Source organism: Mustela lutreola, chromosome 15 (genome assembly GCF_030435805.1).
Source record: "Mustela lutreola isolate mMusLut2 chromosome 15, mMusLut2.pri, whole genome shotgun sequence".
NCBI classification, from domain to species: domain Eukaryota; kingdom Metazoa; phylum Chordata; class Mammalia; order Carnivora; family Mustelidae; genus Mustela; species Mustela lutreola.
In genome coordinates this window covers 13,358,126-13,383,476 of record NC_081304.1, presented here as the reverse complement: position 1 = coordinate 13,383,476, position 25,351 = coordinate 13,358,126, and the positions used below count along the sequence as shown (strand labels likewise).

Below are 25,351 nucleotides of genomic sequence, written 5' to 3'. Positions count from 1 at the left end.
ATCACTCGGTGAAGGTCATGTCTGCCAACTTTTTCACAAAGGAAGTTTTTTTACTTTTCTATTCTCTTTTCTTCGGAAGTGGGTCATTATGTCCAGCCCACAATCGAGGGAAGGGAATTCAGCCTGCCTCCTGAGGAGAGAGTATCTACATATGTAATACGGAATTCTGTGAGATTGTCCTCTTCTCCCTCATTTATTTATTCATTCAGTTATTTATTTATATCTGTTGGACTCACGCATATTTATTACACTTTGAATAACAAGTCAATACTCTGTTAGTTTTGTTGCTCAAATTGTTCCGGCTTTGGACACTGGAAGCTTTTGCAGGTTTCTTCGGGTGACCATGTCAATGCTCCCCTTTTAAGGGTTATTTTTTGAAAACCAAATGTGATCCTTTGCAATTAACTTTTATTAAATATTATTTAATTCCAGCAAAGTCTGTGTGTGTGTGTGTGTGTGTGTGTGTGTTTTAAACCCCTGGGTGTCTGCCCTTGTTAGGTACTAAGCAAATGACATATTCATTCTTAATGCAACAACAAACAGAAAGTCCCAAGGCAATTCTTATGTGTAGACCCATTTATCAAGACTCTATTAAATACAAAGAATGCCTTTGATATATAATTGCTTGTGAGCTCATAAAATAAAAATTAATTGACAATGATGTGGTATAAATTGCTTCACACAGAAAAAAAACTTGGAAGTTCTGTGACCAAAGGTCTAGCTTTGTCTTTTTTTTTTTTTTAAACAAATAAGCTACTAATAAATTTATCAAAGTTTTATTGTATTTTCTGTTTTTATAGAAATTGGCAAAACACTAGAATATTCTGAGATAAATTAAGAGACCATACGTAACCTATACTCACTGGAAACAAGTTTTAGTGATGAAAGAAGACACTGTCCTTGATCCTGAGTGTCCTTTAAAAGGAGGCACCTAAAAAAAAGGGGGGGGGACATCTGGGTGGCTCAGTTAATTAATCATATGCCTTCAGCCAGGGTCATGATCCCAGGGTCCTGGGATGGAGTCCAGCATAGGGTTCTCTGCTCAGCAGGGAGTCTGCTGCTCCTTCCGCCCAGCTGCTGCCCCGTTTGTGCGTGCTCTCTCTCTCTGACAAATAAATACACAAGTATTTACAAATAAATAAATAAAAGGAGGCACCTGTGCAATGATAACTGATTATAGCTACTTAATGCCAAAGCATATTTGACCTATTATCAACAAATGATAACACAGATCTGGAAATAGTGGGGGGTTTTAAAACATTTTATTTTTAAGTTATCTCTACCGCCAATGTGGGGCTCAAGGCAACAACCCCAAGATCAAGAGTCTCATACCCTCCTGACTGAGCCCACTGGGTTCCCCGGGAAATAGTATTTCTTAGCTATGCTGTACCGTAGAGATAGCATGATATTTGACTTTTTGTAGGCTATTTTAAGTATTACCAGAGAGAAAAAAGGGAGTTATGTTTGCTAGTAAGCTTATGTAGTGGGGCACCTGGGTGGCTTCGTTGATTAAGCGGCTGCCTTCCCCTCAGGTTTTCATCTCTGGGTCTTGGGATTGAGTCCCAGGTTGGGCTCCCTGCTCAGCAGGGAATCTGCTTCTCCCTCTTTTCCTCTCCTTCTGCTCCTCCCCACTGCTCTTTCTCGCTTTCTCGAATAAATAAATAAAATCTTTAAAAAAAAAAAAAAGTATGTACTAATAATGGAAGAACTGATTTGTGTGTCTTTAATTTTCTATAAAATCATTAAGGTCCACACACACACACACACACACACACACAAAGAATATGTAGTCATTTATATCAAAAACCCTGTTTAACAATTGCTTAGGTGATTGTAATTAGGCTAACTAATGGCCCCCAGAGGTATCAGGTCCTAAACCCCAGAAACTGAAAATGTTATCTTATTAGAAAATGGATCTTTGGGGGGGTTGCCTAACTGGCTCGGCCAGTAGGGCACGTGACTCTTGATCTTGTTTGGGTTGTGAGTTCGAGCCTCACGTTAACTATAGAGATTACTTAAGAATAAAAAGAAAGAAAAACAAACAAACAAACAAAGATATGATATGATGAAGTTAAAGACTTTGAGGGGCACCTGGGTGGCTCAGATGGTTAAGCGTTTGCCTTCAGCTTCGGTCATGGTCTCCAGGTCCTGGGATTGAGCCCCATGTCCGGCACCCAGCTCAGCGGGAAGTCTGCTCCTGCCTCTACCTCAGCCTCTTCCCCTGCCTGTGCTCTCTCTGCCTCTCTCTCTCTCTCAAATGAATAAATAAAATCTTTTTTAAAAAATTAAAGACTTTGAGGAGTGCCTGGGTGGCTCAGTGAGCTAAAGCCTCTGCCTTCGGCTCAGGTCATGATCCCAGGGTCCTGGGATCGAGCCCCGCTTCGGGCTCTCTGCTCAGCAGGGAGCCTGCTTCCTCCTCTCTCTCTGCCTGCTTCTCTGCCTACTTGTGATCTCTGTCAAATAAATAAATAAAATCTTTAAAAAAAAAATTGAGGACTTTGAAAAGAGAAAATTAATCTGGATTATCTGGATGGGCCCAAAATACAATCATTAGTGTACATAAGAGAAAGGCAAAGGAAGACTGATACACACAGAAGAGGAGAAAGCATTGTGACCGTGAAGGCAGAGATTGGCTTGATGAAGCTATGAGCCAAGGGACACTCACAAGCACTGGAAGCTGGAAGAGATAAGGAAGGGATTGTCCCCTAGAGACTCCCTGCCATACCTGGATTTCCGCCCAGTAATACCAACGTCAGACTTCTGGGCTCCAGATTGGGAGAGAATCAACCTCTGCAGTTTTGAGCCACTAAGTACATGATTATTTTTGACAGCAGCAAGAGAAGATGAACGCCATGATTCTTTTTATTCACTTGATATAATGGTACCTGATCTGAAATAATTCTAACACAAGTCCATGATCTACTCAAAAGATAAAATACATATAATTTTCTTTGTAAATGATTTACAACAGACTTGAAAATACCAAGTTCTCCCATTGCCTTCATTTTCTTTTTTTTCTTTCTTTCTTTCTTTTTTTTTTTTTTTTAAAGATTTTACTTATTTATTTAACAGGAAGAGAGATCACAAGCAGGCAGAGAGGCAGGCCGAGAGAGAGAGGAGGAAGCCGACTCCCTGCTGAGCAGAGAGCCCGATGCGGGGCTCGATCCCAGGACCCTGAGATCATGACCTGAGCCGAAGGCAGAGGCTTAACCCTACTGAGCCACCCAGACGCCCTGCCTTTATTTTCTTTTTACGTTTTTATTTATTTAAGTATCTGCACGCTGACCCTGGGGCTCAAACTCATGACTCCAAGATCAAGAGTGGAATTCCCCTCCCACAGCCAGCCAGGGCCCCTCTCACGGCCTTTAAAAGAAGCCATTTATAAAAACAAGTGTTTCACACACATTTCAGGAACATTTCTGTAATGTAAGCCTCTTGGCTTTCGATGCAATCAATATGTTAAGGACTCCTAAATTCAAACCTCTAGCCCAAAGGACTCCTCTTAATTTGACGCCTGTATATGCATTTGCCTTTTCAGTATTGTCACTGGATACCCAGTAGGGCCCTCGAACTTAACATAGCCAAAACTGGTTTTCTGTCCTGTTCTGTCCAATTTGCTTATCCCTAAACTGCTCCTTCTTGGTCAGTGGCAACCCCATCTTTCCAGACACTCAGCCAAAAATCTTGTGGACATATTTGACCTCTCTCTACCCCCACGGTCAATAGCAAATCTGATCTTGGCTCTATCTTCAGCTTATCTCCAGGATCTAGCCCTTTCTCGTACCTTCGTCCAAGCCCCCATCATTTTCCTCCTAAATTCTTGCAATAACTTCCCAGCTTCTGTTCAACCTAGTCACCACACAGCAGCCAGAAGATCCACTGTGTAAGTCAGCTCATGCTGCTCCTTTGCCTAAAACCCCTACTGGCTTCCTATTTTATTCAGATTAAAAACCAAGCCTTTATAACGGTCAAAACTTCATCTCCTGCAACTCTTGCCCTCACTCATTCTGGCCTTCAGACAAGCTGGGGTGATCTGATTGCTCTCACCTTAGGGTTCGTGCTCTCGCCTCCACCAGCAATCTTCTTCCCCTATCTGCAAGACTCCGTTCCTGGAGTCTTGCTCAGACTGTGAAGCATGTCATGCTTGGTCTCAGGGTTGGGAGTTCGAGCCCCAGGCTGGGGGTAGAGATTACATAGGGAAAAAAAAAAATCCTCTTATTTACTGCAGGTCTTGGCTCACTAGTCGGCCTTCCCTGATCACATCCCACTCCCCATCACCCCAGCTCCCTATTTACAAGTTTATTTTCTGCCACCTCCCGAACCCCCATTCGAATGTTCACAAAGGTGGGAACTTTGGGTCCAATGTGTGCATGGTCAATAAGTTGAACGTGTCGGACATGCCAAATATGAAAACAAACATAGTTGTTAATATAGAGACCCACGGGGGCACCTGGGTGGCTCAGTGGGTTAAAGCCTCTGCCTTCGGCTCAGGTCATGATCTCAGGGTCCTGGGATCGAGTCCCGCATTGGGCTCTCTGCTCAGCGGGGAGCCTGCTTCTTCCTCTCTCTCTCTGCCTGCCTCTCTGCCTACTTGTGATCTGTCTCTGTCAAATAAATAAATAAAATATTTAAAAAAATATATAGGGACGCCTGGGTGGCTCAGTTGGTTAAGCAGCTGCCTTCGGCTCAGGTCATGATCCCAGCGTCCTGGGATCGAGTCCCATATTGGGCTCCTTGCTCCGCAGGGAGCCTGCTTCTCCGTCTGACTCTGCCTTCCACTCTGTCTGCCTGTGCTCGCTCTCGCTCGCTCTCTCTGACAAATAAATAAAATCTTTAAAAAAAAAAAAATAGAGAGAGACCCACGAGTTCAAATAATTAGCATCATGATATACATTACCATCTTTTTTCAATCAGTATTTCTCTCCGTTGTGGAGAACAGACCTCTGTGCTCTGGAGCAGTAACTCGAAGACAGAGTTTGGGCTTACAGAAGGAAGAGTTTATTACTTTGCCTGGCAATGGAGGCTGCAGCCGACTAATGGCTCCAAAGACTGCAAGCCTGCCTGAGGTATAAAAGCTGAGGGGTTTTATAGGAAAATACAGGATCGGGGCGGTTTTGATAGGAATCTGGTCCATGCTGCCAGCTGGGTAGGTCACGTCTTCAAGGTGGTCTCATGACCAGCGCTGGCACTGGCCATGAGTCTGTTACTAAGTATACATTGAGGTCAGCAGGATGTCAATACTGGTAAGGAATTCCTGGAACAAAGGATTCTACAGAAAGACAAATGAAGGGGAAGGGGAGGAGGAGGCTTCAAGAATGAGGAAGAAAAAAATTCATTCAGTTTAAAAAGCATGTCCATCTTTTCTTCTTTTATTTCATTGTTACTCATTTTTAAGTCATCTCTACTGTCCAAGTGAGGCTTGAACTCGTGACCCCAATCTTTTTTATTTTTTATATCTCTCAGCCCAACATGGGGCTTGAACTCTGGACCTCGACTGAGGACTGCGGACTGGGGACTGAGCCAGCCAGATGCCCCAAAGAGTGTGTCCCTCTTAACTTCCATCTATCTTTACGTTTCTATAAAGGTTTCGTTTCTACCTTTCAGATTCCTTCTTCTTCTTCTTTTTTTTTTTTTAAAGATTTTATTTATTTATTTGTCAGACAGAGATCACAAGTAGGCAGAGAGGCAGGCAGAGAGAGAGAGGAGGAAGCAGGCTCCCCAATGAGCAGAGAGCTTGATGCGGGGCTCGATTCCAGGACTCTGGGATCATGACCGGAGCTGAAGGCAGGTGCCCCCAGTTTCCTTATTCTTTGCTAATTTTCTCTTCTGAAACTAAATTCTTGCTTACAATGTCAGAATCCCCTAAATAAAGGATTTTATAAAGAATCTACCTACATAACAGTACCTTATCTATTTTCTATAACCGTTGTCCAGACTTTTACTGAGATTCTTCTTTACTTCACTTTTTTTGTTTCTTTCCTTTGCAAGCTTTTCCTTAGATTTCAATGTGCTTTCATTTTCTGTTACCTCTAAGCCCAGTGAGGAAGGGCTTCAGTTTGGTGTTGACAGCCAACCAGAGTTTTCTTCTACCTATTAGCCTCTTTCTTAAACCCTCTCTTATTTTTTGAGTCCTGGAAACCACTAATCCATTTACTCCATTACACCTTGGTTCCTTTTTGTCTTTTTGCACTCTTCACCCAAAATGTAGACCTCCAAAAACCTGGTATCTATCAAAGCAAGTGCACACTTGAATATAGAGCCCGGAAACATCTTAGCCTAGTGTGTGTCTCAGCAGTTCTGGCTCCTAGCGTGTGTTCTAGAAATTTCTGTGGGCATTTCAGATTGTCACAATCATTGGGGGGAAAGGGAGTTATCAGTCTGTAATTGGGATGCTGGACAACTATAATGCAGCAAACCTGCACAGTAAAATATTGTCCCGCATTCCACCTGACTTTTCACATCCTGCCAGACACTTATTTATGTGTCTGAGGCCTAGACTCTAACTCCATTTCTTTTTTCTTTTTTTTTTAAGATTTTATTTATTTATTTGACAGACAGAGATCACAAGTAGGCAGAGAGGCAGGCAGAGAGAGAGGAGGAAGCAGGTGCCCCTCTAACTCCATTTCACATATGCTAAGCTCTTTTCTGATGTTTTAATATACATTAAATTTTTTTTTAAAGATTCATTTATCTGAGAGAGAAAGCACACGTGTGTGAGAGGCGGGTAGAAGGGGCAGAGGGAGAGAATCTCAAGTAGACTTCCCACTTAGCATGGAGCCCAACCTGGTGCTGGATCTCACGACCCCAAGATCATGACTGGAACAGAAATCAAAAGTGGGACGCTCAGGGGCGCCTGGGTGGCTCAGTGGGTTAAAGCCTCTGCCTTTGGCTCAGGTCATGGTCCCAGGGTCCTGGGATCGAGCCCCACATCGGGCTCTCTGCTCGGCAGGGAGCCTGCTTCCTCCCTATCTGTCAAACAAATAAATAAATAAAAAGTGGGACACTCAAACAACTGCACCCCCAAGGCACCCCAGCACCAAAAATTTCTAAGAATTCTCCTATGTGAGAAACAATGGAAGACTGTACTTTCATATAGACAGAACTTTACTAAGAAGTTGTACACCAGTTTGGAAAAATCATGCCACCCACAGTGAGCCCTTATGATGCATGGGGAACCAATGAAAACATACCTATTGCAGATTTTGCTTTGTTGTTATATACATGTATAAGCAAATGACTACTTTTTGTTATCTCCTATGGTAGACAAATTTAGCCTTTATATTTTGAAGTTTTATTTATTTATTTACTTAAGTAATCTCTACACTCGAGGTGGGAATGGAACTCACTACCCTGAGATCAAGAGTTGCACGCTCCTTGGACTGCGCCAGCTAGGCACTCCTTACCTTTGTATTTTCACATGCATGTTCTTCTGTTATTTTGCAGTGCTTCTCCTTCACATCACAACATCACAGCTAGGATGTTTTGTTCTTGTTTTTAATTATGTGTGCAGATGGGTTATAGCATCCATGACTTTGATTACAGGACAGTAAAAACAAACCACCACCACCACCACAAAACAAGGTCTATTCAGCATTTGGAAAGGGATGCTGGTGCTGATTAAATTCACTAACAGGTAGACCGTTCCAAGATTTCCCATTCGCATGGGAGGCTACTGCTGACAGTTTGACCTCACTTTCAAACATCCTCAACTTTTTTTTTTTTTAAGATTTTATTTATTTATTTGACAGAGATCACAAGTAGGCAGAGAGGCAGGCAGAGAGAGAGAGAAGGGGAAGCAGGCTCCCTGCTGAGCAGAGAGCCCGATGTGGGGCTCGATCTGGGGACCCTGAGATCATGCCCTGAGCCAGAGGCAGAGGCTTTAACCCACTGAGCCACCCAGGTGCCCCTTCACCCTAAACTTTTTAATACGGACCCAGATGGTGCTAACGATAATGAAAACTTGGACGGTCCTTAAAAATTGAAATAACCTCGCATATACATGATCTCGCTTGATGCTCACCAGAGTCCTACAGAGAAAGCCAATAACATGTCTTTCTAAAGATTCTTCTTATTCACATAGCGGATTATAGTAAAAATGAAAATAAACAAACAAACAAAAAATACTTGTTTTATCACCGAACGGCTGTCATACCTTCTCTCTGAGGTCTGAGAGGTGCCACAGATTAAACCACCAAGACTTTCAACCAGATGAAACTAGAACTTCTCTCTTTAGGGTTTATTTCAGCCTGCCCATGCAGAGATGAGAACAGTGAGATCCAACAAAAGTTAAGCAACTTGACTACAGTTCTGAGAAATAATATTTCAAAGCAGGAATGTAAGACTGTACGGGGCGATCTATTCTGTGACACTAGTTTTCCTCACCGCAAATCTGGGACAAAAACTCACCGAGACAGAACCGGACGTGAGCAGCAGCGGCGAGGGTGAGCCCCCGCCCCAACCCCGCCCCTAACCCCGCCTCCCAGGGCTGCCCGCGGCAGTGCCCGACTGGCGGCCAGCGCAGGGGGCCTCGTGGGGTCCTTCGCGCGGGCTCCCGACGCGCTGCCTGAGCGGGTGCGCAGGCGGCTTCCGGTGTGGATGACGAGTGGTGGCCGGAGCAGGGGGACATCTAGGGACGTTCAGGCAGGGACCATGGCGGACGGCGGCTCGGAGCGGGCTGATGGGCGCATCGTCAAGATGGAGGTGGACTACAGCGCCACGGTGGATCAGCGACTGCCGGAGTGCGAGAAGCTGGCCAAGGTGAGGGGAGGCCGGCTGGCTGTTGGCGGGCGCCAAGGGCTGAGTCACGGCGCGGAGCTTGCTTAGGCCTCAGGGGGCCTGCTGGTTGGAGGGCGCGTCCCCCACTGCCTGCCGAGCCCGAGTTGGGCCTGCTTGAGTAGCAGATCCCAGGTCCGGTCCGCAGCGGGAGTATGCTAGTGCATACAGCTTCCCAAACCCTCCCCAGGAGAGATGGCCACTTCCCGGAGGAGTTGGGGCCCCATAGTACTTTTTGCTTTTTCTTGGTACTCTGTAACGTTTATTTTAGTAGTTTCCCAGGCTTTCAGGCCGCTTTAGCGCTCAGGCTAGATGAGAGAGTTGAGTTCTGATGCTCTTGCTGAATCAAATTTGTGTTAAGTTCTTTATGGATCATGGGATGTTCCTGGCTTTTGGCCAGGAGAAGGGGTAGTAAAATGATAGGACGAGGGTGATTAGCTCAGGAGTCCTGCCATTAAGAAGTTCGTATACATCACGAATTAGTCGAGTCAGGCAGGGTGATGAGTGTCACACAGGTGTAAGCGTGCCATTAGAACACAGAGAAGGAAGCTGTTCTTTCTTACTGGTGGGATAGGGCAAGGTTTTACAGAGAAGTTGATGTTTTATTGGGCCCTCAAGAAGATTGGGATAGGGAGGAATCGTCCCAGGAACGGGAACTGCAGAAGTAAAGACAGTCACAGAAGTGCAGAATAACCTCATTAGGGGAGGTCATGAACCGTGGTTTAGCCCAACTGCTTATCTCCCCTGGAACAGAAATTTTACTTGATCCTAACATTTATTTCCCCCACCATGTGCCAGGGAACTTTATGTATCATTTTACATAGAGAGAAACCAAGGTGGGGAGATTCTTGTGGAATGTTATGGTTAGTAATATCACGGGGGTTTCAAAACTAGGTTTGTCTGACTAGGGTTTGGATGGTTGTTAAATCAACTCCCATCATGGGCTGTTGCCAAGAATCCTTACGCTCAGACCTCATTAAATTTCTTGATCAATCCAGCCACAAATATTTACTGCTATTCACCTGGGATGCATGTACTAGTAGAGTTGTTTTTGTCCCTTAAGATACTTACTGCATAAATGTACTTAAGTATACTAAATTCAGGGACAGGGGCCCCTGGGTGGCTCGGTGGGTTAAAGCCTCTGCCTTTGGCTCAGGTCAATGATCCCAGGGTCCTGGGATCGAGCCCCGCATCAGGCTCTTTGCTCAGCAGGGAGCCTGCTTCCTCCTCTCTCTCTGCCTGTCTCTCTGCCTACTTGTGATCTCTCTCTGTTAAATAAATAAAATCTTTAAAAAAATAAATAAATAATAAATTCAGGGACAGGAGGAGCATCAAGTATTTCACAGTAATGTTTCCTAGAAACCTTTTCAGTACTTCCCTTTTTTCTGATAAAGGATTTTTTAAAAAAGATTTTTATTTATTTGACAGACAGAGATCACAAGTAGGCAGAGAGGCAGGCAGAGAGAGAGGAGGAAGCAGGCTCCCCGCTGAGCAGAGAGCCTGATGCGGGGCTCCATCCCAGGACTCTGGGATCATGACCCGAGCCAAAGGCAGAGGCTTTAACCCACTGAGCCACCCAGGCGCCCCTCTGATAAAGGATTTAATAGAGCTTTACAAAAGACAGGGATAGGGAAAGATGATACATCTGAATTTCTTAACTTCAGTACACTTGTTGGAGGGGTGCCATAAATTCATCTCTGTACTTACTGGCAGCTAGTGTGAAGAAACATCATGTATATAAGGGTTGGGAAACACCTGTAGTGCCAGACAGATAACAATCACTGGCATTAAGTGAGTTCTTTCTACAGTGCCACTCTTCTGAGTGCTCGCCTTAGCCCCACATGATAGGTACTGTTCTTCTTATTTTACTGACGTGAAAAGTTTAAGAGAAGTTGAGTCACGTGCTCCGAGGTCTTACAGCTAGTAAAGTGGTGGGGCCAGGATGCAAACCAAGCGGACTGATTTTGGAGCTTGTGCTCCCACCATGCTTTCCTGCCTAGTGAGCCAAGTGTAATGAAAACCTGAATTTCTGAGCACCTGTCTAGGGAAAGGGGGCCAGTTAATCTTTGCCTATTGGGGATGAAGGCCAAGCCTGTCAACTCTTCTAATTTGAGGAAGAAATGAGGAATATGGAGTTTTTTATATGAATTGCTTCAATATTTAAACTGGACACAAATCTGTTTTAAAACACATTTGAGCCAATACCACATAGATTAAACAAAACATACGTACAGGCCAAAGTCACCCCCTGAACCACCACTTTGGAAGTCATAGATTGCTAGTGTCCAAAGGAAGAAACCATTTGCTTTAAAGAAGGATAATTATTTCTAAAACAAACCTGGGAGAAAAAAATCTTGCCTTAACTGATTTCTTCTGATAGCCTACTGTCTGTAGTCAGTGTTAGACATGGTAGGTGGGGACTGTAAAGATTATCATTAGACAAAGCTCTTGCCCTCAGCTTATCGGCCTGTAAGGAAAAAAAAATTCACTGTTACAGTTGTAGTAATCGTATGTATGGCATTTATGTAAGACATTGTGGTTAGTTCAGGATGGTTGAAAAGACTTACAAACTCAGATGCCTTCTTAGGTGTTAGATTGGTAACAGAAACGTTTAGAACAGGGAGTGTTGGGGCCTCTTAAACTAGATAAGGGGCGCCTGGGTGGTTCAGTGGGTTAAGCCTCTGCCTTCAGCTCAGGTCATGATCTCAGGGTCCTGGGATCAAGCCCCACATCGGGCTCTCTGCTCAGCGGGGAGCCTGCTTCCTCCTCTCTCTCTGCCTGCCTCTCTGCCTACTTGTGATCTCTGTCAAATAAATAAATAAAATCTTAAAAAAAAAAAAAAAACAACAAAACTAGGTAAAATTAAAGCCATTGGATTTTTTTTTTTAAGCCATTTAAAGCCAAAACAGGCACAGTTATGGATTATTTTTGTGAAGGAGGCAGGTGGAGGGCTTGGATGGCAGGGTATAAGTGTTTTTATTTTTTAATTAATGCAAACCACAATTTTCAGGTTTTGGATTAGATGGTTATCTTACTATCTATTTAATATATTTTTTTAAGATTTGTTTCTTTGTTTTGTCTTTTATTTTTTAAAAAGGTTTTATTTATTTATTTATTTGACAAAGAGTGAAAGCGCGTTTGTGAGTGCAGGCTCACAAGCAGGGAGAGTGGCAGGCAGCGGGAGCGGGAGAAGCAGGCTCCCCCTGAGCAGAGAGCCCGAGGCGGGGCTCAATCCCAGGACCCTGGGATCATGACCTGAGCTGAAGGCAGATGCCTAACCAACTGAGCCACCCAGGGGCCCATGTAGAACACTTCAGCATACGTTCTTCAGTTTTGTACTTTGAGCCTATCAATAAAACTAAAGAAAATTTTACTGTTTCTACTTTACTTGTTTGAAAACTAAGGTTCTTGCAGCTTAAGTGGTTTATCCAAGGTCTGCAGCCAAGCCAGATCAGGCTCAGGTCTCCTGGCAGCAGGTAGTGTTTTTTATGCTACATCCTACAACCTCTTTACGAGACTTACCTTTGTACTTAATTACCTTAAAACATTTTTTTTTATTTTATTTTTTTTTAACCCACTGAGCCACCCAGGTGCCCCAGTGTACATATATTTTTTAAAAATACTTGTTTATTTGGGAGAGAGAATGCACACAAGCAGGGCAAGGGGCAGAGGGAGAGAGGGAAGCAGACTCCCCACTGAGCAGCAAGCTGGATGCAGGGCTTGATCTGAGGACCCTGGGATCATAACCTGAACTGAAGGCAGATGCTTTTTTTTTTTTTTTTTTTTAAAGATTTTATTTATTTATTTGACAGAGATCACAAGCAGGCAGAGAGAGAGGAGGAAGCAAGCTCCCTGCTGAGCAGAGAGCCCGATGCGGGGCTCGATCCCAGGACCCTGGGATCATGACCTGAGCCGAAGGCAGCGGCTTAACCCACTGAGCCACCCAGGCGCCCCTGAAGGCAGATGCTTAATTGACTGAGTCACCCAGGCACCCCTGCCGTGTACTTTCTATGTAATGTTAGCTGTTGTGATGATGATAATATATTCCAGGCATATCTTCATAGGTGTTGCTTTAATCCTTACAGCAACTCTGTGGGGCAGGAATTATTATTATGCTCAATTCACTGAAAAGAAAATTAAGAGTCAGAAAGGGTAATTGTCTTGCCCAAGGTAACACCGTGGTAGATACAACATTTAGACCCAAACAGTCTGGCTATAGAGCCTGTGTGGTTTTTTGGGTTTTTTTTTAAGATTTTATTTATCTATTTGTCATATAGAGAGAAGCAAGAGCAAGCACAGGCAGACAGAGTGGCAGGCAGAGGCAGAGGGAGAAGCAGGCTCCCCGCCAAGCAAGGAGCCTGATGTGGGACTCCATCTCAGGACGCTGGGATCATGACCCGAGTCGACGGCAGCCGCTCAACCAACTGAGCCACCCAGGCGTCCCAGAGCCTGTGTTTTTAACCATTACATTCTGACGCCTCTGTGATTGTTACTTGAGGTTGGTAGTATAATAAGAGTGATACTAGTTCATGGTAACTAGTTCATGGTTACTGCTTCATCCTGGTAACGGTTAGTGCTTCACCCTTGTATTAATTTAAAGAAGGCCTTTTCTGAACTGTAACTGTGTAGTACTTAGCAGTTCTTAATACACAGGAGGATCACGACCACCTTCTTGATTATGGTTTTTTGGTATGTGGATATTTGGGGATTATTTTACATTCTTGAATTGAATATATCTTTTGGTTCTCCTTCATGTCTTTCCATTTGGTTAGCTACAGCCTCTTTTCAAGGTTAATGTAAAAAATAAAGAGGAGGTGAAGTGTAAAACAGTTAACAGCTTGGACAGAAAGATCCCTTTATGAAATAGGTCAGGTGGGGCACCTGGGTGGCTCAGTGGGTTAGCCCTCTGCCTTCGGCTCAGGTCATGATCTCAGGGTCCTGGGTCAAGCTCTCTGCTTAGTGGGGAGCCTGCATCTCCCCCACCCTCTCTGCTTGCCTCTCTGCCTGTTTGTGATCTGTCAAATAAATAAAGAAAATCTTAAAAAAAAAAGAAAGAAAGAAAGAAATAGGTCATGTGAAACCATTGGATTGGCATTAAGTTTCAGGTCTTGGCCTTTTTCTTACTTATTTTTGTTGTTTAACAAAAGATTAAAAGATTGGATCATTAAATCCAGTTGATTAAATCCATTGATTTAATGATCCAAAAAATTGGATCATTAAAAGATTGGATCCATTTAAGAGTTAAAGGACACAAATGTACAGGACTCACAGATACCCAACATGTATTGATGTTAAACAAACTCTTTAGTCATTTACCTCATTTACATAGATGATTTTAATGGGAAAAAATGAGGCACAATGAGACAAAATGAGATACCGCTCCAATGAGTTGTTTTTTGTTTTTTTAAGATTTTATTTATTTGACAGAGATCACAAGTACGCAGAGAGGCAGGAAGAGAGGGGGGGGGAAGCAGGCTCCCCTGCTAAGCAGAGAGCCGGATCCCAGGACCCTGGGATCACGACCCAAGCCAAAGGCAGAGACTTTAACCCACTGAGCCACCCAGGCACCCCTAATGAGTTGGTTTTGATAGCTCTGACCATCTCACTCCTCTGAGTTGAAAAGCAAGATCAAGGAGGAGGAATTTAAAGAAGTATGAAAGAAAGGAAGATGGTTAGCCATAGCATTGGACATGGAAAAATGAGAGAAAAAAGTGGCATGATGAGAAAATAGGGAGTTGTATTTAAAGAAGTTGATGGTAGTGTCCCTCAACTAGCACTGAGTTGCCAGCCATGTAACTTGTCACATCCTACTTAGTGTGACAGTAAAATCAGGAATTCTAAGCCATTAATGTCATCTATAGTTCTGGTCATCTTCAGTGCATACTTTGTACAAGTTGGTGCATGGGGAACGATCAAATATGGTCCAGACCTGGAGGAAATTATAGGCCACTTAGGAGGCGCGACATGCGTATTAATAGCTGGTGCAAGGGATAAAGGGATGTCCCATAATCTCTACAGAAGCAACATGATGTGCTTTGGCAGGGACGGAGCACTGAGTTGCAGTGGGAACAGTATAGTGTAGTCCCTGCTCTTAACAGAATTTACATCCTAATGAGATAAGGAAGACAGTGTTAAAATAGAGCAGAGTTTGGAGTCATTACAAAGCAGAAAGTCAGTGGACTTGTGAGTAAAAGAAGGAAGTGCTAAATACTGACTATGGGGAGTTATTTAAGAATGCTTTCCTGAGAAGGTGATGGCTGATGTTTTGTTGGTACCTTATAGCCCAGGGCTCTAGACTGGTATGTGATTCCTTCACATGCAGAGGGCCCTTCTTTAAAACCCAAACTCTGGGTATGCCTGAGTGGCTCAGTCAGTTAAGTGTTTGCCTTTGGCCCAGGTCATGATCCTGGGGTTCTGGGATTGAGCCCGCATTGGGCCCTCCACTCAGCAGTAAGTCTGTTTCTGTTTCTTTCTCGAACTCTAATCTCTCTCACTTTCTCTCTCAAATAAAATCTTCAGAAAAAATACTTCTGAATTAAAATACCATAAACTATACTTTGTCGATTATAGTCACATGACTAATAGTAATTGCAAAAGTGACAGGTAACCATTAACAGTATTTTGCATTTTAACTATTTTTGCACTTCATTTGTTGCCAGATAGTAACCATTTCCCGGAATGGAAATTACTTTGATGGAAGCAAAGGTGTGATTTAAACTAGTTACGGTTTGGTGTTGTGGAGGGAACACTGGACCAGGAGGCAAGAGCCCTGGGTTTTGATTCTGCTGATAAGTTTTGTGGCTGAGCTGTTTAGTCCTTAGTCTTTATACTCTAAAATGAGATGATCAGATTAAATAATCTGAAGCAGTCTTTATAGTTCTAAGATTCTTTGATTTTTTTTTTTCTAAAGATTTTATTTATTTGACACAGACACAGCAAGAGAGGGAACACAAGCAAGGGGGGTGGGAGAGGGAGAAGCAGGCTTCCCGCTGAGCAGGGAGCCCGATGTGGGGCTCCATCCCAGGACCCTGGGATCATGACCCGAGCCAAAGGCAGACGCTTAATGACTCAGCCACCCAGACACCCCGATTCTTTGATCTTTTATGATTTATTAGTCTTTAACTTTGAAGAATTTGTGGATTTGTTCTTTGTTTTTTTCCTCTGATGGACATTTAGTCAGCATTTATCATACACATGAATCTAGAGAGTATGCAGAACTGATGTTCCCACTTTGCCTTGTTACAGTGCTAGTAATCATACATGTTTCAGATTTAATTACAGTAGTCATACAGATTTCAGAGTTAAAGTTCAAATAATGGCTGCACAGTACATACTCTGTGCTCCATAGACAATTCATGGAGTTTTGGAAATGGAAAATATGGAAAGAGTATTTTGAAAAGTCCAAACACTATTTGTGTCCTTAATTCAAAAACTATTTGTTTCTCTCATCAATAAAAGAGTAATACTCAGGGACACCTGGGTGGCTCAGTGGGTTAAAGCCTCTGCCTTTAGCTCAGGTCATGATCCCAGGGTCCTGGGATTGAGCCCCACATCCGGCTCTCTGCTCAGCAGGGAGCCTGGTTCCTCCTCTCTCTCTGCCTCTCTGCCTACTTGTGATCTCTGTCTGTCAAATAAATAGATAAACAAAATCTTTTTTTTTTTTTTAAAGTAATACTCATGTACCATCTATACATGTCATTAAAATAAGTTTCAGAGCATCTGGCTGGCTCGGTGGTACATATGGCTCTTAATCATGGGGTTGTGAGTTTGATCCCCACATTGGATATAGAGATTACTTAATGAAATCTTTTAGGGGTGCCTGAGTGGCTTAGTTGGTTAAGCAACTGCCTTTGGCTCAGGTCATGATCCTGGAGTCCCTGGATCGAGTCCCGCATTGGGCTTCCAGCTCAACGGTGAGTCTGCTTCTCTGTCTGACCTTTTCCCCTCTCATGCCCTCTCTCTCTCTCTCTCAAATAAATAAATAAAATCTTTTTTTAAAATATTAAAAAAAAAGATTTTATTTATTTATTTGACAGACAGAGATCACAAGTAGGCAGAGAGGCAGGCAGAGAGAGAGAAGGGGGAAGCAGGTTCCCCGCTGAGCAGAGCACCTGATGCGGGGCTTGATCCCAGGACCCTGAGATCATCACCTGAGCCAAAGGCAGAGACTTTAACCCACTGAGCCACCCAGGTGCACCTTGAAAAAAAAATCATTTTAAAAACGTAAATAAAAATATAATAAATTTCATTTATAGTTAGAAAAGCAATTTCAAAATAAAACCCTCATCACTTCTAATTCATTCACTATTATTAACATTAGTAACTTAAGTACTTGCTGTTTTTTTTGTTGGGAGCTGGTTTTGTTTTTATGACAATGTGTTGTGTTTTAGGTTTTTTTTTTTCCTTTCTTTCTTTCTCAGATTTTATTTATTTGTTTGAGAGGACCAAGAGCAAGAGAACGATCCCAGAACCCTTAGACTGTGACGGAGCCACAGGCAGACACTCAGCTGAGCCACTCAGAATATGTGGTTCTTAATAGGATAGCTTATTTTAGTCCTGATATATTATCATTTGGTTTATGTCATTTAAATTTTGTTTTTCCCGTTTCCTGACATGTGCCTCAGAAAAAAAAGGCATTAAAAAATTAAGCCAGGGTTTCTTGTCTTTTCACCACTAAATATCCTTTTTGTTTTTCCTCAAAACTTCATGGTTTGTTTGTTTGGGTTTTTTAAGATTTTATTTATTTATTTGACAGAAAGAGACAGCCAGAGCAGGAACACAAGCAGGGAGATTGGGAGAGGGAAAGCAGTTTTCCCGCTGAGCAGGAAGCCCAATGCAGGGCTCTATCCCAGGGCCCTGGAATCATGACCTGAGCTGAAGATAGTCACTTAATGACTGAGCCACCCAGATGCCCCAAGACTTCATGTTTTAAAGTGTTTGTTATGGTGATTTCATAAATCATTCATTTTTTCCATTTTTATTCTTCGAAGGTATGTGTGAATGTCACTTAGATTCTCAGTTCAGAACCAGATAATCTGGTTACCACACCGAGTTGATCAATTAGAATCCAAAACAAAGACTTGACTTTTTTTCAGGTGTTAAATCATTGTTCTTTTATTCAGTTTCTCTTGGGCATTTTGAAATGCTAAAAACAGCTTATAGGTCCTACTTTGAGAACCCCTGACTTAGGTAGGTAGTCCACAGGAAAAGCAAGCACTACCAAGAGGAGAAAAAACAACCAATAGTAGTAGTAGGGGCGGCCTTTTTCCTCTACAATGAAACTTTTGGTGCTTGCTTCAGCAGCACATGTACTAAAATGGAATTTTTGTTTCTTTTCTGTGTCAGAAACATCTCATTTTAGACTGGTTTATTTGTTTTGGTGTTGGAGGTAGTGTTTTCATTGTTCATCTTTATTTTTTGTTTTAGGAAGGAAGACTTCAAGAAGTCATTGAAACCCTTCTCTCTTTGGAGAAACAGACCCGCACTGTGAGTAGATGAGAGTAAAAAACCTCAGTTATCATTAATTTCACTTAATAGTGCTCCATTAATTTCAATATATTTTCATTCTTACAGGCTTCTGATATGGTGTCTACATCCCGTATCTTAGTTGCAGTAGTGAAGATGTGCTATGAGGCTAAAGAATGGGATTTACTTAATGAAAATATTATGCTTTTGTCAAAAAGACGGAGTCAGTTAAAACAAGTGAGTTCATGACTACATTTGCATTTAAATAAGGACTTTAGAAAACCGTTCTATGAATCTGCTTTTAAATTTACTGTTAAGTCAGCATTACATTCTAGACAGTTTATAAAAATTCTGTCCATATTTTTATGTCAGCTGTTTTTATGTTTTTCTTCTAGTTTTTATATATTTGCATATTTTTACAAATTGTGCAGAGTGTTGGTGCAGCTTTGTTCTATTTCCATGTGGCTCCATGTCTTTGTGTTTATTATTTTATTTATTTTTTAAAAATATTTATTTTTTTGAGAGAGATTGTCCACACATGCCCAAGCATGTGGTGTGGGGAGTGGGAGAGGAAAAGAAAGAATCTCAACAGGCTTGCCACTGAGCAGAGCCTGGCAGGTCTCACAACCCTGAGATCGAGACCTGAGCCAAAATCAGGAGCCGGAAACTCAACTGACTGAGCCAAGGCGCCCCTGTTTTTTGCTTTCAAATAAAGGTATTAACATTGTAAAACAGGGTAGTAGTGGAAGGAAAAACAGAAATATGGTATTCTTGTTGAAGTCTCTTGTTTTATTAATTAGTTTACTGCTAGAGTGAACTTAGTGTGGGATAAATTATTTTTTGCAAAAAATGAATTGTGTATGTGTTTTTTAGGTAAGTTTGCATGCATATAATTTGTTGTCAAGAATTAACATGCAGCAGGGGGCCGCCTGGGTGGCTCAGTGGGTTAATAAGCCTCTGCCTTCGGCTCAGATCATGATCTCAGGATCCTGGGATCCAGCCCCACATCGGGCTCTCTGCTCAACAGGGAGCCTGCTTCCCCTCTCTCTCTGCCTGCCTCTCTGCTTACTTGTGATCTCTCTCTGTCAAATAAATAAATAAAATCTTTAAAAAAAAAGAAAAAAAGAATTAACATGGAGGGGTGTCTGGCTGGCTCAGTTGGTAAAGTGCATGACTCTTAATCTCTGGGTTGTGAATTTGAGCTCCACGTTGGGTGTAGAGACTACTTAAAAATAAGATCTAAAATTAATACAGATTTGAGGCAGTCTAGTATATATGAATGAAATTCATTTAAATGTGTCTTTTACTGCTCAAGTCTGTGGTGTGAGAGACTATCATAGAGTCAGCTGAGAAACTGGCGTAGATGAACCATTGTCTTCCTCTGATTTTCTTTCTTTCTTTCTTTCTTTCTTTCTTTTTTTTTTTTTTTTTTTAAGATTTTATTTATTTACTTGAGAGAGAGCATGAGAGGGGAGAGGGTCAGAGGGAGAAGCAAACTCCCTGCAGAGCTGGGAGCCCGATGCTGGACTCGATCCCGGGACTCCAGGATCATGACCTGAGCTGAAGGCAGTCACTTAACCAACTGAGCCACCCAGGCACCATCCCTCCCTCTGATTTGCTAAGATACTTGCTTTTTTTTTTTTCCCCTATTGCAGGAGATAAGTACTTTATTATATTTTTTATTAACATATAATGTATTGTTTCAGGCATACAGTTCTGTGATTCATCAGTCTTACACAATTCACAGCACTCCCCATAACACATACCCTCCCCAGTGCTAACAGGTTTGCTTTCTATAGGACAGTTTGGAAAGGGCTGCTTATTTATTTGTCTGGAGGCACCCTGGGTTAAAGTAAACAAAAATATGTGTTTATTATAGTACTAGTGCCATTCAAAGCACATATCCAAAAACACGGATTATTAATAGAGCCATAACATTTCAGAGCTAGTAGAAAGGACTGTTAAACTCTGTTGCTTTTCTGATTGAGAAACTGACATTTTTTTTTTTTTTTTTTAAAGATTTTATTTATTTATCAGAGAGAGAGGGAGAGAGAGAGAGCACAGGCAGACAGAATGGCAGGCAGAGGCAGAGGGAGAAGCAGGCTCCCTGCTGAGCAAGGAGCCCGATGTGAGACTCGATCCCAGGACGCTGGGATCATGACCTGAGCCAAAGGCAGCTGCTTAACCAACTGGGCCACCCAGGCGTCCCGAGAAACTGACATTTTTATGTAAGACATTTGTATGTAAGCCAGGTAACCTCTAGGAGACCTGAAAGGAGGGGGAGAGGGTTTTGATGAGGTTGTCAGGGACGCTTCCTGGAGGGAAGAGAGTTTGAGCCAGTCTCGCAGCTGGCTGGTGGAGTGACCACAGCTGCAGTGGGGCTCTTCTTTTCGCTGTGACACGTGTCGTCTTATCTCCGGAAAGTGCTTAAGGACTCAAAATGTGCCTCTCCTTTTCCCATAATTACTCTTTACCTAAAACTTTTCTTTTTGCTTGACCAGACGTAGAAAGTAATGATTTTCTTAAAATAACCTTTTCTAGATTGCTTAAAATTAATGGTTTCTAATTCACTGTCTGTCACTTGAGCCCAGGGGGTAAGCCTCACTCCAACCATGACTTACCTAATGACTTGTATTTTTTTTCCAGGAACAGCAGGATGTTCACTTATCATTAGAATATTGATATAATTGTTTGTTTTGTTTTTCTTGTACCCCATCTGATTTCTGTTAATGTAGTTTTTGCACAGCTTTTAGAATTACTAAGTCGTATGCCCTTCTAGAAATCATGGTTATAATTAGTGTTACAGGGGTCATTTTTTGAGATACAAGGTGTCCCAGAGCCTTGCACTTATTGAAAGAGTTCTATTTTATAATAAAACCTTCACTTTCTGGAACTCCTGTGTCTCTGAACAGCCAGTTTTTCAGATAATTAGAAGTTCAACCCAAGCTACATGAATATTGTTTTTCAAGGAAATCTTCACAGGATAGACCATGGGATTTTTTTTTTTTTCTTAGCATGGTTGAGGTATAGCTGACAGAAGGTATTGTTTATTTTTCTGCTGTCTTAAATGAAATATGCATTTCCTTGATGACAGAGAGTCCTAGTTACTATTCTCAATTATTATGATAATTGATAATGCTGTTTAGAATCTGTATTAGAGGTTGCAAACTATAGGCCACGGACCAGGTCACATCTGCTGGCTCTGTAATAAAGGTTTTTTTTTTGTGTGTGTGTTTTTTTAAGATTTTATTTATTTATTTGACAGACATAGATCACAAGTAGGCAGAAAGGCAGAGTCAGGCAGAGAGAGAGTAGGAAGCAGGCCCTCTGCTGAGCAGAGAGCCGGATGCCGGGCTTGATCCCAGGGCCCTGAGCCGAAGGCAGATGCCTCAACCCACTGAGCCACCAGGCGCCCCCTGTAATAAATTAGGTTTTTTAAAGAGCCACCCATTTGTTACTCATGGGCAGCTTTGTAGTTACAAAGGCAGAGGTGAATATTTACCACAGAGACCCTATGGCCCACAGAGTTTAAAATATTTACTATGTAAATACTTAGTGAAATTTACCGAAATGTTTTGCTGACCTCTGACCTAGGTGATAGAATGTTAGAGCTAGAGGTAATGTAGTCCAACCCATTTATATTATCTGTGAGGAACCTGAGGTGGGAGTACGTGACCGTCAATGTCATATTTTATTGAGGGGACTGTGGGTGACCATGGCTTCTTCTCCCTGCCCAGAGGTAGAACTATTTAACCTTCTGCCCCTGATTCTTTTCTTCAGTCACAGTATCTGTTGGCTGTGACTCCATTGTGTTCACCCCACTGTTGAACTCTGCTTTTCTCTTCTCTTTCTCTCCCCTTTCATATTTTACAGCTACTTCTGTGCATTTTGCTAAGTCTCAAAAAAAAAAAAAAGCTATTTAGGAAGTCTTTTTTAGATTTTACTTATTTATTTGAGAGAGACAGAGAACATAAGCGGAGAGGTGAAGAAGGAGCCCAATGGACAGCTCGATCTCAAGACCCTGAGATCATAATTGAGCCGAAGGCAGATGCCTAACCAGCTGAACCGCCCAGGCACCCACCCCATCTAGGAAGCCGCCTTTTTTTTTTTTTTTTTTTAAAGATTTTATTTATTTGACAGAGATATCACAAGTAGGCGGAGAGGCAGGCAGGCTGATGACCTGAGCTGAAGGCAGAGGCTTTAACCCACTGAGCCACACAGGCACCCCTAGGAAGCCTTCTAATAGACATCTTCAGATACCCCTTTGTGTCATCAGTTCACTGTTTGTAGTGGAGAGGGTAAAGTCTTTCATCTGAGGTTTTCCTAACCTTTTTGAGCAGTGAGTGGCAGGGAGCCCAATGCAGGGCTCTATCCTTGGACCCTGGGAGCATGACCTGAGCTGAAGTCAACTAACTGACTAAGCCACCCAGGTGCCTCCTATCGGAGGCATTTTACATTTTTTTTAAAGATTTTATTTATTTGACAGCACAAGCAGCGGGAGAGGGAGAAGCAAGACTTCCTGCAGCAGGGAGCCCAAGGCGGGGCTTGATCCCGGACCCTGGGATCACGACCTGAGCTGAACGCAGTCGCTTAACGAATTTAGCCACCCAGGTGCCCCATGAATTTTTTAAACACAAGCTCTACACCCAACGTGGGGCTTGAACTTATAACTCTGAGATCAAGAGTTGCATGCTCTACAAACTAAGCCAGCCAGGCACTCCATATGTTTTTTTGATAGGCATTTCCATTTCTAGGATTGCTTGGGAAGACTAGATTTGAACATAGCTCTTCCATCAATGAAATACTTTCTTTTTAACTATATAAGGAATGACTCTTACTTATGAATAGTTTTTATTATTTTAGGCTGTTGCAAAAATGGTTCAACAGTGTTGTACTTATGTTGAGGAAATCACAGACCTTCCAATCAAACTTCGATTAATTGATACTCTACGAATGGTTACAGAAGGAAAGGTAAGTTCTCCATTGGTTTAACTCACAGTGGAAAGTCCTGTCTTTTCTATTTTCAGAGATTGTTATATAGACATTATATCAATAGGTGTGTATTTTTTTTATTATTTTTATTAACATATAACATATTATTTGCCCCAGGAGTACAGATCTGTGAATCATCAGGCTTACACATTTCGTAGCACTCACCATAGCACATACCCTCCTCAATTATATATATTTTTTAAGATCACAAAATAGATCATCACCTTGATTGAACCATTGTCTTTGTACATTTCCTTTTGGTATCTTCCCATATACAAATGAATATATTTATATATTTTTATATATATATTTCAAAGATTTTGTTTTTAAGTAATCTCTTCACCCATCATGGGGCTCGACAAATGACCTGGAGATCAAGAGTCAGATGTTCTTCCAAATGAGCCATCCAGGCACCCCCAAATGAAAATATTTAAATAGTGGCAGTCTTGATATATCCAGGTTTTTCTAGGAATTAGTGATCTTACCCCAAGTTTACATGTGGTAATAATGAATCAAAGATAAAGCTAATTCTTCACCCTATCCTGATCTTGAGATGGCTAAGGTTTCACTCTACTATTTAAAATAATACTATTTAAAATAATAAAGAGTACTGGGGAGCCTGTCTGGCTCAGTTCGTAGAGCAAGTTGACTCTTGATCTTGGAGTTTGAGTTCGAGCCCCATATTGGGTGTAGAGCTTACTTTTAAAAAAAAAGTAATAGCATATTCACAGTGTAAGTTTAATTTTCAAAATTTCACTGTCTTGCCAGAATCCATTTGTATTTCTTTGATCCCTTTTTAATAACATGATATTAACATAATAACAGCTGTATTTGTACATGGAGGATAAAGTGCACAGTAACTGCGGGTTAAATACTGTTGGGCTTAGTTTGAATAACTCTATCTTTAAAATGTTAATACATTTCCATGGCAATTTTGATAATATAGATTTCTTATATTTGTAGATTTATGTTGAAATTGAGCGTGCTCGGCTGACAAAAACATTAGCAACTATAAAAGAACAAAACGGTGATGTGAAGGAGGCAGCCTCCATTTTACAGGAGTTACAGGTAAGGATGTGAGAATCTTTATATTTAGTCAGCAGTATTTCTTGTGGAAGTAGCTTATTTTGACACCTTATCACTTATTCAAAACTACCAAGACTAAGAGCAAGCTGTGGAGCATGAGGTTTATTCGGGTACCTGAAAATTATGTAATTAGGGTCCTGGTTAAATTTAACTGCTAAAAAAGTTTTGAAGAAAAGTTAGAATCAATGCATTAGTCTTGATTTTGTGCTATTTGAAAATTTTCATTCTCTTAAAACTTAAATAAAATTAGTAATTCATGTACTGTGTATGCCTTGGGGATTTGCTAGTAATCATTAACTTTATTCTGAATGAATATTTGATGGATGGTCAATTTCTAGGCTAAATTATTTTAGCAAAGAAAAATTGCCTCATAATTTGCCGTATTTCAGGACAAATTTTTAAGAGATCTTTTTTTTTTTTAATAGTTTTCTGAAATTTTTTTTTTAAAAGATTTTACTTATTTATTTGATAGACAGAGATCACAAGTAGGCAGAGAAGCAGGCAGAGGGAGGAGGAAGCAGGCTCCCCAGTGAGCAGAGAGCCCAATGTGGGGCTTGATCCCAGGACCCTGGGATCATGACCTGAGCCGAAGGCAGAGGCTTTAATCCACTAAGCCACCCAGGTGCCCCCACAATACTATTTTTATCCCCATTTTTCTGCCAAGGAAACTGAAACTGAAAGGGATTAAGTAATGTGTCTAAAGTCATTGCCAAGAAGTGGTAAAGTTCAGATTCATACTAGTTCTGTTTGGGTTCAGGCTTTTTTTCTTCTTCTGAATTAAAAGACTTTGTTTTTTAGAGCAATTTTAGGTTTATAACAAAGTCGAGTGGCAAGTACAGAAAGTTCCTATATGCTCCCCTATGCCACCCCCCCCACAATACCCACACACATGCCCAACTTTCCCTTCTACCAACATCCCCGACCAGAGTGGAACATTAGTTATAGTTGATAAACGTACATTGACACATGGTCATCCAAAGCCTATAGTTTGCATTAAGGTTCACTCTTGGTGTTGTATGTTCTGCAGATTTTTTTT

General features: G+C 41.8%; 1 protein-coding gene and 1 long non-coding RNA gene across 3 annotated transcripts in view; one reads left to right on the top strand and one right to left on the bottom strand.

Annotated features, from left to right (window-relative positions):
• Positions 1-176: 176 nt before the first annotated feature.
• On the bottom strand, positions 177-8,456 carry LOC131816710 (uncharacterized). 2 transcript variants are annotated; one of them, XR_009348150.1, is made up of 4 exons: positions 8,407-8,456; positions 8,153-8,246; positions 4,048-4,176; positions 177-1,105 (listed from the first exon to the last, which is right to left on the bottom strand). It is a non-coding gene; the product is annotated as an uncharacterized LOC131816710 (long non-coding RNA). The 2 variants fall into 2 exon arrangements; XR_009348149.1 differs by lacking the exon at positions 8,407-8,456 and having other exon boundaries at positions 8,153-8,400.
• A 98-nt stretch (positions 8,457-8,554) lies between these two features.
• Positions 8,555-25,351, top strand: part of PSMD12 (proteasome 26S subunit, non-ATPase 12) — a 28,614-nt gene continuing 11,817 nt past the window's right edge. The window contains exons 1-5 of the mRNA XM_059148642.1: positions 8,555-8,757; positions 18,199-18,258; positions 18,346-18,474; positions 23,101-23,208; positions 24,193-24,297. Coding sequence (XP_059004625.1) covers positions 8,596-8,757; positions 18,199-18,258; positions 18,346-18,474; positions 23,101-23,208; positions 24,193-24,297 — 564 coding nt within the window. The 5' untranslated portion in view covers positions 8,555-8,595. The remainder of the gene's footprint in view (positions 8,758-18,198; positions 18,259-18,345; positions 18,475-23,100; positions 23,209-24,192; positions 24,298-25,351) is intronic.